Genomic DNA, 12,901 nt, shown 5'->3' on the forward strand with positions numbered 1-12,901 from the left:
TGTTGTTCTATTGGTGATTTTGGAGGATTGTGGAGGAAGGGGAAATGGTTAATGGTTTTAGTTAGAATTTGGTTAAGATCAAGAACCTTAGTGGACCACCCTGATCATGGCTTTCGTCTTTAAATCCATTGAGTTTTATAATCTGAGTGTCGGCATTCTAGGATTGCCTCTGGCATTCTCAGGACCTTATATCTTATGTGTGTGACACCTTTACCATGCTGAGAACCTCTGGTTCTCAATTCATATTGTGTTGTTATTTTTCAGATGTAGATTGAGAGGCTTCTCGGTAGGCGTCTGGAGTTCTGCAATGAAGTATTTTTTGGGATGTTATTTGGGTGTATATTTGTATATAATCTCATGTATTTAACTCTCCGACAACTTATTTTACTTTTGTACCTCTCAGGGGTTTATGGAGAATTAGGGTTTTATTTATGTATTTTGGGCTTCGGGTTATGTATATACGCATCTAAATATTCTCCGGCCAGCCTTAGATTCGCAGGCTGAGTTAGGAGCTTGTTATTTTGTACTTTTGACCCTCTATTCCTACTTTCTGTTTATTATACTTATGAATCTTAGTTTTCTTCGCACGCAACTTTTAAGTATCTAAAAGTTTTATGTTGAATAATGCTAATTGATCTTAATTATACTATAATAATTATATTCAATTAATTGATATACATAATATTAAATTGTATGATACTTAAATATCTAATCAAATCAATTAGTTGATATAATTAATCTATCGTAATCAATTGTATTTAATGAGTTAAAAGAAATAAATCAGGAAATACTTTTAAAAGTATGCCACGTTAATTTTATCATTAAGTGCAAAAATTCGATTTTTATACAGTAGAATAGATAGATAGAATAGTAAATTAGTAAAGAGGAGAGGAGAATTTATAAATTTTGGATGAAAAGATTTGATTCTAATTATAATAAAAAATAATACGTGGCATATTTTAGTCGTAAAATTAGATATATATAATAGATAATAGATTTGAATAATCATAAAGTGAGTTTTATAAATAATTAGGTCGTGAATAATGGTCGCATTTTCATTTTTCTTTGAGCAGTATTTTTTTTTATCAAACATTTCAGGCTATAAATATAAAAACATAAATAATGAATGAAGAATGTTAGGAATTAGGATGCTAGTATTTCTAGTGAGAAAAAAAAAGTTGATTAGTATTAATTTAAATACAAAGTAAATATAAAAAAAATAAGGTGTGGTTGGTTAGTATTTTTATTTTTGGAAATTTGTTAAAAAAGAAAGAGAAAATACGAGATGAAAATAAAATCTAAAATTTCATTGTTTTCACTAATTTTTTTTTGTAAAATTAAAAAAAAAATATTAAAAAAAAAAACAAACCAAGCAAGCGCTAACATTTTTAGTTTTAATGTTATGGATTTTGTTTTTGGTATAATATCATCATCATCATAAATTCATAATACTATATAGAATTTAATATTTTTTAGGTTATGGAAAATTTATTTTTTATTTTATAGAAGAGTTGATTTTTTTTTAATTAAAGATCGATAAATACAATTGACATATAGTAGATATTAGTTTTCATGGATTTTAGGGCCTGTTGGTCATGGTTTTGTTATTTGGGGCCTAATTAGTTGGATCTCTTAGAAAAAGTTTTGATCCGAAAGCCCGTTTCATTTTTAGGGCACAACACAGTTGGAAGCGCGGCGCTACAGCACGCTAGCACTCTATATATAAACGCAGTGTCTCATCTGAGAAACTTGCCTCACTTTGCTGAGAGCTGCGCATCTAATAATCATTCCACATTGAAATCTGCTCCTTCTCGCTCTCTTTAGGTGCGTTATCAATTTTCGTCAATTAAATTTATGTGCATTTGACATTGTGGATCTTAATTAATTTACTACGGAGGATATTACAATTCACGTCGCCTTTCTTGTTACTTTGATGGATCTGTTACAGTTATGTCATGTTAGATATGCGTTTATGGATTAATTCGTCTTCTATGGTTGAGTTAGGTTAAGATGTCTCACAGGAAGTTCGAGCACCCGAGACACGGTTCTCTTGGCTTTCTTCCAAGGAAGCGAGCTTCTCGTCATCGTGGAAAAGGTTATATGCGTCTTTGTGTTTGGTTTTCCTGTTTGAGCTAGTTAGTGAAATTAGCTGAAGTATTTAACCGATATGTGTGAAAGAGATGTTAGGAAATGATATAACCTTCTACAGTTACATGTTTTTGAACGGTTCCTATTTTTTGTTTTAAAAGTTAAAAGGTTTATGGCATGTGCATTTGTTGATTCATAATCATTGAATTGCCATTTCATGTTGATGAGTGAAATTGCTTCCAGAAAGAACTGATTAGTTTATCAAGGCTGGAGTCTTTGAAACGGCCCTTCTATCCAAATTCCTCTGTGGGGATTTTTTGGAACGGAACACATAAAGGAGCCAGAGAATTGGCATAGATTTTGCCATAGGCCTTTGGTATGGAAGCATTTCTTCGTCATTGCATGGAGTTGCTGATATGATTATTGTGTTGCAATGTGTAGTTGGAAACACTTTCTTTTATCGTATTTGAGGTTATATCTCCTGTGAACTATATACATTTGCACATATATATTTTCTATTTTTATTTCTAAAATATATTTTTTTCCAATGTTCAAATTAAATATGATTTTCTAATTTCTAATATTGATATTTATATGAGGGAATATGCTGCATTACCGTGAGTTCATGTTTATTTATATGCATTTGTAGCGAATATCAAATATATTTGACCAACTTTATATTTGAGCTGGCTAAAAGTAAGCTTTTATAGTTACATAGTTACAGTAGTAACCAAGAACTTTATATCGGTCATCAAGCTAAATTCATTTTTAATGAATTACTTAGATTCCAACCTTAAGAGCTGGTATAGATTTCCAGGACTTAACTGTATGGATTCATTTTTTTCTTCTCTCCAGGCATTTGATATGTATGGATATTTAATTCTCCATGCTAATATATTTTGCAGGCTTTAAGTTCTGTGATATTTGTTCTTTGTGTGCATTAGAAATTTTGATTGCTCCTATTATTGAAAAAGCATTTAGTAGTTAATATAAACGAGTCAATATCAAATGATTTTTTTCTACTAAGACTGATTCATATCTGCTTCTAGGGTTTTAAACAATTTTTATACGTTATTATTTATAATTAATATTTAAGCATTTGTAGAATATGTTGATTACCTTGTTCACTTAAAACATCTTGCAATGGATTGTTAGCTCTCTTGCCCAAGGTAAGTAACTAATGGTACTTCCACCTCACTCTTTTGAGCAAAGGTGTTTCAGGCTATATTTATTTTGTCTCTTTCTTGTTTCACCTTTACATGAACCTCCTTTGCAATCAGAGAGGACTTTTAGTTCAAATATATATCTGTAATTTTTTAATGTCTGAATGTTTTATATCCGAAATTTCTGTTGTTTTTCCTGAAGTGCACTGATCCTATGTAATTTTTCACCTGGTTGATGTGGATTGGGTTTCAATGTGTTTTATTCGATCCCCCTTACCAAATTATCTTTTTGGTACTGCAGTGAAGGCTTTCCCAAAAGATGATCCTACTAAACCTTGCAGACTTACTGCCTTCCTGGGTTACAAGGCTGGAATGACACACATTGTTAGAGAAGTTGAAAAGCCTGGATCAAGTAAGCATGTTATTTTGTTTATGGCTGTAAGTGGTATCATGATAGCTTCTAGTTAATAATTATGATAACATGATACTATAGCGAGTGCTCTTGTTAACTATATTGACTAGCTATGGTATTTTGCAGTTATGTAACTTAACATAATTTTCTCAGTCAATATAAAATCTTTATATAGTCCACAAACTATTTTTTGTTTAAATAATTTGTTTGAACTTAAATACCATAAACAACTATTTGTGAGCTATATCATTTTAGAACAATATGTTAGTTTTCTTTGCTGGCACTTGTAAACATGAATTAAATTTCAATAATATCGCCTTGTTTGATTATGTTTAATTACTAGGTATCTGTATCTGGTGTGGAAAATATTTGGGATGCCTTTTATAATCTTGATATCCCTGCTTTTATAATCTACTCTTAATTATCACCATATGATCATTTTATGTGGATCTAGTATTTTGTTTACCAACTGTGCTTTATCTCTCTCTCTCTCTTTGTATTATGGATCGTATTCTATGTAATTACAGAGCTTCATAAGAAGGAGACATGTGAGGCTGTTACCATCATTGAGACCCCTCCATTGGTGGTTGTTGGAGTTGTAGGATATGTGAAGACACCCCGCGGTCTTCGCACTTTGAATACTGTTTGGGCTCAGCATTTAAGTGAGGAAGTCAAGAGGCGATTTTACAAGAACTGGTGCAAATCCAAAAAGAAAGCATTTAACAAGTATTCAAAAAAGTATGAAACTGAGGAGGGAAAGAAAGATATTGAATCCCAACTTGAGAAATTGAAAAAATATGCAACTGTCATTCGCATTCTGGCTCATACACAGGTAAGTCAATTAATTCTATTTTTCTGATTTCTTGCAGCTTCTCATGTAAACGTTTGATACATTTGGGAAATTTGTGAGAGGTGTCCAGTAAAGCTGAGCGAGTCATACATATACAATGCCTTTGTGGCACTATTCAACCATGACTCAGTAACCCATACATCTTTCTTATGTAGCTTACTTTTGATGGTGTCTTTGCCATATGGTGAATAACTCTTCTTAATTAAATAAGTAGTATTTGTTTATGATGTCAGGTTTGTTTGTGTTATCTAAAGGATCTCTCTTTTATCTTAAATGATTTACAAGCCTCTCCTTCTATGCTCTGACGCTATGTGTTTATGTATTTTTTGGTTTAATGAAGATAAGGAAGTTGAAGGGTCTTAAGCAGAAGAAGGCACATTTGATGGAGATCCAAGTCAATGGTGGGACTATTGCACAGAAAGTGGACTATGCTTATGGCTTCTTTGAGAAGCAAATCCCAGTTGATGCTGTTTTCCAAAAAGATGAGATGATAGACATCATTGGTGTGACCAAGGGTAAAGGTTATGAAGGTGTTGTAACTAGATGGGGTGTCACTCGCCTTCCACGCAAGACACACAGGGGTCTAAGGAAGGTTGCTTGTATTGGTGCTTGGCACCCTGCTCGTGTTTCTTTCACAGTTGCTAGGGCTGGGCAGAATGGATATCATCACCGAACTGAGTTGAATAAAAAGATCTACAAGCTTGGCAAGTCAGGTCAAGAATCACATACTGCCATCACCGAATTTGACAGGACGGAGAAGGAGATTACCCCCATGGGTGGTTTTCCTCATTATGGTGTGGTAAAGGATGATTACATTATGGTCAGGGGATGCTGTGTTGGACCTAAAAAGCGGGTTCTGACTCTTCGTCAATCACTATTGAAGCAGACCTCTCGTGTGGCTCTTGAGGACATCAAGCTCAAGTTCATCGACACCTCTTCCAAGTTTGGACATGGGCGTTTCCAGACCACTCAAGAGAAGCAGAAGTTTTTCGGTCGCTTGAAGGCCTGATTCGTTGCTGTTGTAGTATTTTTTCTGTTTGTTATATTTATATGATCTATCAGAACATCGGTAGTCCAAAATTAAAATACTAAAAATGGGGCACTTTTTACAGTGATGTCTTGACTTGGAACACTAGTTTTTTTTTTAAGTTTTGTCAGAATTAGTTCCGGTTTTGCATGGCTTATAATTAAAATATTAAATTATTTCGAATTATTTGTTCTATTTTATCTTTATTTTGAGAAGTTTTTGTTTATTTTATAAGCTCTGAAAAAGTTTCAAAAATAATTATGGGTAATTTGATTTAATTTATTTTTTTGTTTAAAATAAGTATCTTCTTGTTAATGAAATAGATGATCAATTCTTAAAATGACTTGCCAAGGAGAATGAAAAGAAAATTAGACAATTGGTTACTAAATGTAATCTTGTATATATTTATTTTATTTAATGGAATTTGTTTATATAGCATTATAATCTTGTTAATTATTTAATATTTTATTAATTCTTTTCGTTAATAAAAATGAATAATTTATTATTATTATTATTATTATTATTATTATGGTGTTTCATTTTTATTTGTTACAAAAAATTGAGGTGATATTGAAATCAATTAGGAGTGAGTCAACTAGAGTTAATTAGTTGAAAATTTATTTAAAACAAAATTATTATTCTAATCTTTTGAATTGTAAAACTAAAAATGATGTCTGTTATTAAAAAAAAAAATTATTATCCAAATCTTTGGAATTTCAAAACTAAAAATGAAAGGAATTGGCTTGAGTTCGATATGTCGGAGTCGGCTCTTTTCAATAAATAGCTTTCTCATGACACACTACTAATACAAAAGCAAAGCCAAAACGATAAACTTGATATGCTGTCTCATTTTAAAACGGATGAATCCATTAATGCATGATCATCCCTTGAAATTGGAAGTACAAACATGATCACTGCATCCCCATGTCCAATATGTAAAGTTGTTGTTACCTCAGTACCTCTCCCGTTGCGGGTACCACTGCCTCCGCCTCCGTCCCACACGTACTGTAAGGTTCTAACTTTGTCGTTCACTTGTTAACTAACAGAAACCAAATAACAATTTCGGTAACCGCCGTCAACGATAAGTCCGCCTCCCCTCCCTTCTCGTTTCGAGAATGGCGCCGTTGTACGGTGCTCTAAGGAAACTAAGAAGCAGAAACATACTCCAATTCCCTTGCATCTCATGCTGTCGCAGCTTAGCTTCTGTGACCAAATCCCACAAAACGCCACCTTTACTATACCACGCAAACAAGAAGATTTCACATTTGATTCGAATCGGTAGATTAAGCGAAGCGAGAGCACTCTTTGATTCCATGAACCAACGAAACACCGTTACTTGGAACTCGATGATGAGTGGTTATGTGCATCGCAGAGAGATTGCCAAGGCACGGCAACTGTTCGATGAAATGCCCCAAAGGGATATCGTGTCTTGGAACCTCATCATTTCGGGTTACTTTTCATGCCGCGGAAGTAGGTACATTGAGGAGGGTAGGAAGCTGTTTGACGAAATGCAGGAACGTGATTGTGTTTCTTGGAACACAGTTATCAGTGGGTATGCCAAGAATGGGAGGATGAAGGAGGCTTTGAAGCTATTTGATGCCATGCCTGAGCCAAATGTGGTGTCCTCCAATGCTTTGATCACTGGATTTTTGTTGAACGGCGATGTGGATTCAGCTGTTGAATCTTTTAGGAGGATTCCGGTGCGCGATTCAGCTTCTTTCAATGCGCTTATATCAGGGCTTGTGAGAAATGGTGAGTTGAATGTTGCTGCTAAGATTTTGCATGAATGTGGGGAGGGAGATGATGGGAAGGATGATTTGGTTGCAGCTTACAACACCTTGATCGCAGGATATGGCCAAAAAGGTATGGTGGAAGAAGCTCGGTGCCTTTTCGATGAGATTCCAGATTATCAAGGTGAAGATGGAAATAAGAGCGAAAGGAGATTCAGGAGAAATGTGGTCTCATGGAATTCAATGATGATGTGCTATGTGAAAACAGGAGACATTGTTTCTGCTAGGGAGCTCTTTGACAGGATGACTGAGCGAGATACTTGTACTTGGAACACCATGATCAGTGGCTATGTTCAGGTGTCAGATATGGAAGAAGCTTCGAAGCTTTTCATTGAAATGCCAAGTCCTGATGCACTTTCATGGAATTCAATAATATCCGGGTATTCACAAAATGGTGATTTAGGACTTGCAAAAGATTTCTTCTTGAGGATGCCCAACAAAAACCTGATTTCATGGAACTCTGTAATAGCTGGCTATGAAAAAAATGAAGATTATAATGGTGCTATTGAGCTCTTTTCTCAGATGCAACTTGAGGGAGAGAGGCCAGATAGACACACTTTATCATCAGTTCTCAGTGTGTGTGCTGGATTGGTGGATCTCTACCTTGGTAAACAGATCCATCAGTTTATCACAAAGATTGTTCTTCCTGACATGCCAATAAATAATTCCCTCATTACTATGTACTCTAGATGTGGGGCAATAGCTGATGCATGCATCGTGTTTAATGAGATGAAACTTTATAAAGATGTGATCACTTGGAATGCCATGATTGGAGGCTATGCATTTCATGGCCTAGGTTCTGAGGCTCTGGAACTTTTTAAAGTGATGCAGAGGCTTAAAATTCACCCTACCTATATAACCTTTATTTCGGTCTTGAATGCATGCGCTCATGCAGGATTAGTTGAAGAGGGGAGGAGGCAATTCAGTTCCATGATTAAGGACTATGGTATCAAGCCAAGAATTGAGCACTTTGCCTCTCTCGTGGACATCTTGGCACGGCAGGGGCAGCTTCAGGAAGCTCTGGATGTGATAAAAAGCATGCCATTCAAACCTGATAAGGCTGTGTGGGGTGCATTACTTGGTGGTTGTAGAGTGCATAACAAGGTAGAATTTGCACAACTAGCAGCTGAAGCTTTGATCCGTCTTGAACCAGAAAGTTCAGCTCCTTATGTGTTGTTATATAATATGTATGCTAATTTAGGGCAATGGGATGATGCTGAGCGAGTGAGAGTGTTGATGGAAAAAAATAATGTCAAGAAGCAGACAGGGTATAGTTGGGTAGATTCTTAATCATGCTACTGATAGAGATAATCACATTCAACTTAAAAACATTGTTATTATTGCAAGGCAGGATAAACGAGTTTCTCTGCCTCTGGAAAGTAGATATTCATCTAAATATTAGTTTGATTGACTTGAAAGACGAATAGCATGGCTTCTGGCAAATTTTCAGAGGTAACTGAGGTAAGTTTGTATAGTATTTCTTTGATTCTTGGTTAAGCTGTGAAATTCTAGCATTTACATGCTGCTCTCATAGATCACATAAATAATGTTGCGTTTCTTTTGGCAGATATATTTTCCAAAATAGCAATAACTGGTCTCAACTCAGAAGATCGGTAAATTGTTAAGATTTTTCAACTGCATTTAAATTTTCTTTTGTGAGCTAAGCAGAAACTCAGTGATTATGAAACTGATGTGCAAATATCATCATGATTGCATGTCTACTTCGCAGCTGGCAGCTTCCGGCATCCGCCTGCACTCGGATGTGTGTAGTACGGTTACAAATGGATGTGGCGCTGGCAAATTAATTTGAAGTCATGAATAATGGCAGTAGGAAAGTATGCCTATATAATTAACAGAAATAGCTGCAGTCTTCCCTTGCAAAGTTGAACAGTTACTATCATGTTTTGTTATGACTATACCAAATAATTTGCAGTTGTCAAGAGATTTAAGCTTCTCAAAAATCTCGTGTGCAGCTAGCTAGGCAATACGTAGAATCTGGTTTGAAAATAAAGCATCAAGCTCTGATGGAAATTGACCTCAAGAACCCATTTTGTACCTTATGTTCATAGAGAACCAATGTTAATATTAGGCTTAAACATACCTCAACAATTTCTTTGTCAAATGAAAAATTCTCTGATTGTTCATTTTGATAGATGTAACGTGTTACCAGATTTTGTTAATGTAAATTTGCATTATGTTAATGCTTGATGGCAAATTTACCATACTTTTGCATTCAATTTAGAGGGTAATTGGAGAAATTTCTGAATAAATTTAACGTTAAATGTACAATAGGCGAACTTTCACCTCCCCACCACCAAGAGTCACTGCCTCACTGGTGGGTCATTTTGGTTTAACAGAGAAATGGAAAGGAAGAATCAATAACTTATATTGATAAAACCGGATTCAAATTCAAATTTAATACATTATACATCAACCCTTTTTACTACCATCTATTTATCCCCACCCCAAGTGTTGTAGGCTGTGAGTATAGCGCCCAAATTACCGCTACTTAATAAGGCCAGGAATGTTGGAGTGACAGCCATATAAATTATAATACAACCATTTCATCGTCCAATGTCCATTCCACGTATTACTCAGACTCAGTTAGCAACAAACTTATCACCTTTTTCTTAGCTAGTGTAGAGAAACATTAAGAAAGAGCCACAACAGAAACAACCAGCCTAATAAATATAAATAACTCTACAACCGAAGGATTGGTTTAGATACAAATGACTGAGGAGGTAGGACTCGCTAAATCTGTTGACAAAAATTTAAACAAGAACGTTTAAAAGAATGATAAGATTCAAATTGCAGAAACTCATAATAGTTGTACATCAATAATATTCAATGACCGAGCCTTTTCAATCATCACTACACAGGAAATGAAAGCATTGAGGATTGTGTTATAGGCAAGATATCATGCTTTTAAATGAAAACCTTTTAATACAATGAACAAAAACTTAAACGGCTACACTACAGGAAATTATAAGAGATCAGCAGCTCCCTTTGATTTATAATCTAAGAGGCAATATATAAGCACAAAACTCTTTATCCTTTCTAGACATTGATCATCAAAAGCATATTCAATTTCCCTATCTCACTACAATGTTTGTGTACCAAAGAATAAATTGGCAAACCGAAATGTGAATACGGTCATGTCTGAACTACTGGGCTGAGGAGGTAGAAGCAACGTTACCCAAACCCATCTTTTGTCCCAACACTGTAAGTTGCTCTACGAAGTCCACTCCAGTCAGGAGTTCTGTTGCCCCATATATAATGTGCTTAGGAGGTTGCTGTTGTTGTGAAAGCTCTTGCAGACTGCAATATTCAACATAATTACCTCCACCGATCATGAATACAATTGCTTCCTTAAAGGGCCCCTTCAAATGGCTGCTACTTGTTCCTGAACCGGACTTAGGAGCACGTGGATCAAATATAAGATATGAATCTATTTCGGGATTTGGCCTTCCTTCAATCAAGGCTTCAACTGCCCTTGCCAATGCAAGCTGCTTGTCACCAGATAACAGATTTTTAACACCAGCTGTGACTGCACTAATTGACTGTCCATAGAGCTTCTCAGCCCAGTCAACAATGTTACTTCTGCTGGCAGAGTTTGCCGATGCAAAGGACGCGTTTAATGCCTTGATCTTTTTCACATACTGAAAAGCAGCAGTATCAACCTCTGACTCTCTTAGTGCTGCCTCCACAGTGTCCACTTCTGATTGATTAATGGTTTCAGAGGAAATAAGATACAAGATGGCAAAACGAAGCTTATCCATCTTGGTGCCCGGTCCCTTAAGCACGCCAAGAAGGTCTTTCCATTCAAGGGTCCCTCTCATCATTGCATTCTCTGTCTTCACATAATTATTGAGCGCTCTCTGTTTAATCTCACTCAACAATGTGGTGGCAATGTTGGTATGCTTATCAATAACCTGCTTCCTTTCTGTCAGCTCAGGCAGCGAGTTCACTGCGTTCATCAAATGCTTTGTGTTACCAATCAAGTCTGTCCCATCGAACTCCGCACCATGTGTCCCACCAGTCCTCTTGTTCACCTCATCCACATCCTTCTTATACTTATTCAGCTGAGTCTCAATCTCCTCCGCAACCGCTGGAAACTCCAGCGACCCATTTGCAGCCCAAAAGGGGTCAGAACTATCCAACTCATAAGACCTCATCCCACCCTTCTCCCCCTGGACATTCAACCTATTCAACCTCAACCCAAGCACATCATGAACCAGTGGCCGGTACCTAAAATCATGCTGAATTGCTACCGCCAACTCAAAGTTCCTATCGAAGATACACAACACTGGCCTCTGAAACGAGCTAACAAAATTCCCAGCCTCACTAAACAAATTGTTCTTGGACAGCAAATGATCCCTTAGCCTCTGATCCAATGCAGATGCAACCATCTCAGCTGGTCCACCCCTAGGGCACCTAATAATTGGCACAATAGCCAAAGTGGCAAGAACACAGAAGAGCCCATTAACAACCTTCTCCACAATCCCCTCAATCTCCCTGTCCCCAGCAGAAGGATCATTAAGCTGAACAAAACAAGACTTATCTGCCAAGGAAAACAAATTGTCCTCAAGAGTGATGAATTCCAAGTACTGATCGTGGACCTTGGAGATCCGCTGGATGGAATCGGAGGCAAGGGTGCCGGATGCGAGGTTTTCGAGGAGGGGGCGGGGGATGGAGGTTGAGAAGTTGAGGTGGAAGGAGTGGTAGAGGGAGCGGGAAGCGTCGGAGAGGATGCGGTTGATGTTGTTGGGAGTTGGTTGGACGAAATAGACGGCAGGGACGTCGTGGACGGGGTTGCGGTCCTTGTCGATGAGGAAGTAGAGGGTGACGCCGTGCTTGCGGAGGTCCTTGACGTGGATCAATGGAGAGAGGATGTTCTGGCAGAACCTGTCGTAGATCAGGATCTTGTAAACCTCCTCGTTCGCCGTCGTCGATGACGCGTTTATAGGCTGGTTCAGGTTCAGCATCCTGGCGATGCATTCTGGATCCGATTCAATCAACCAACATCAAACACAATGCATTGAATTGAAAATGGAGTAATCATTCATTTGAATTGAGAGCGAAAGAGGAATTATTACCGGTTTGCTTCTGGCGGAGATTGAGAGACATGGTTGGGTGGTCAGTTGTGCTCTATGGATCTGAAATTGGATGGTGCAGTGAAGATGATAAAATCGAATTAGACGAGGGTTTTGGTTTGGGATCTGTGGGAGCGTCTACGAGATCCACACCTATAGATCCTAAGTGGTTTGCTCCATTTTGCTCAGGATGTTAACAGCAGTAGAGGTATTTGAAGGACTTGAAAGGACTCGAGATGCTAACAGTACCATAGAAAAACTTAATCTATTATTATATCGGTATATTTTATTATTATTATTTATCTATTTTTCAGTTATATTGGTATTATTATTACTAATGTTATTATTATTATTATTAAAAATTTGTTTACTATGATATAAAATAAAGACTTTTTTACGGTTTCAATTAGAAAATCAAGTATGTCAAATGTTGGGTTGATTTTCACTATCGATTTACAATGTGGCCCTCAACATGGAT

The 12,901-nt window shown here is 36.6% G+C and overlaps 3 protein-coding genes across 3 annotated transcripts; 2 read left to right on the top strand and 1 right to left on the bottom strand.

The window, feature by feature from the left end:
* The first annotated feature begins 1,692 nt into the window (after nucleotides 1-1,692).
* On the top strand, nucleotides 1,693-5,723 carry LOC107631591 (large ribosomal subunit protein uL3). Its single transcript, XM_016335081.3, has 5 exons — nucleotides 1,693-1,824; nucleotides 2,005-2,095; nucleotides 3,553-3,663; nucleotides 4,191-4,495; nucleotides 4,854-5,723. Exons 2-5 carry the CDS (start codon nucleotides 2,011-2,013, stop codon nucleotides 5,520-5,522), a joined length of 1,170 nt encoding a protein of 389 aa, XP_016190567.1. The 5' UTR covers nucleotides 1,693-1,824; nucleotides 2,005-2,010; the 3' UTR covers nucleotides 5,523-5,723.
* A 611-nt stretch (nucleotides 5,724-6,334) lies between these two features.
* On the top strand, nucleotides 6,335-9,480 carry MEF9 (mitochondrial editing factor 9). The gene is made up of 3 exons (XM_016335080.3): nucleotides 6,335-8,791; nucleotides 8,898-8,943; nucleotides 9,060-9,480. The coding sequence occupies exon 1, from the start codon at nucleotides 6,656-6,658 to the stop codon at nucleotides 8,618-8,620; it is 1,965 nt and encodes a 654-aa protein (XP_016190566.1). The 5' UTR covers nucleotides 6,335-6,655; the 3' UTR covers nucleotides 8,621-8,791; nucleotides 8,898-8,943; nucleotides 9,060-9,480.
* Nucleotides 9,481-10,114: 634 nt separating this feature from the next.
* Nucleotides 10,115-12,688, bottom strand: LOC107631589 (SEC1 family transport protein SLY1). Its single transcript, XM_016335079.3, has 2 exons — nucleotides 12,427-12,688; nucleotides 10,115-12,329 (listed from the first exon to the last, which is right to left on the bottom strand). The coding sequence occupies exons 1-2, from the start codon at nucleotides 12,455-12,457 to the stop codon at nucleotides 10,495-10,497; spliced, it is 1,866 nt and encodes a 621-aa protein (XP_016190565.1). The 5' UTR covers nucleotides 12,458-12,688; the 3' UTR covers nucleotides 10,115-10,494.
* Between the last annotated feature and the right edge of the window lie 213 nt (nucleotides 12,689-12,901).

The sequence above is a fragment of the Arachis ipaensis genome, chromosome B3 (genome assembly GCF_059453495.1).
Source record: "Arachis ipaensis isolate K30076 ecotype BB chromosome B3, ASM5945349v1, whole genome shotgun sequence".
In the NCBI taxonomy this organism is placed as follows: domain Eukaryota; kingdom Viridiplantae; phylum Streptophyta; class Magnoliopsida; order Fabales; family Fabaceae; genus Arachis; species Arachis ipaensis.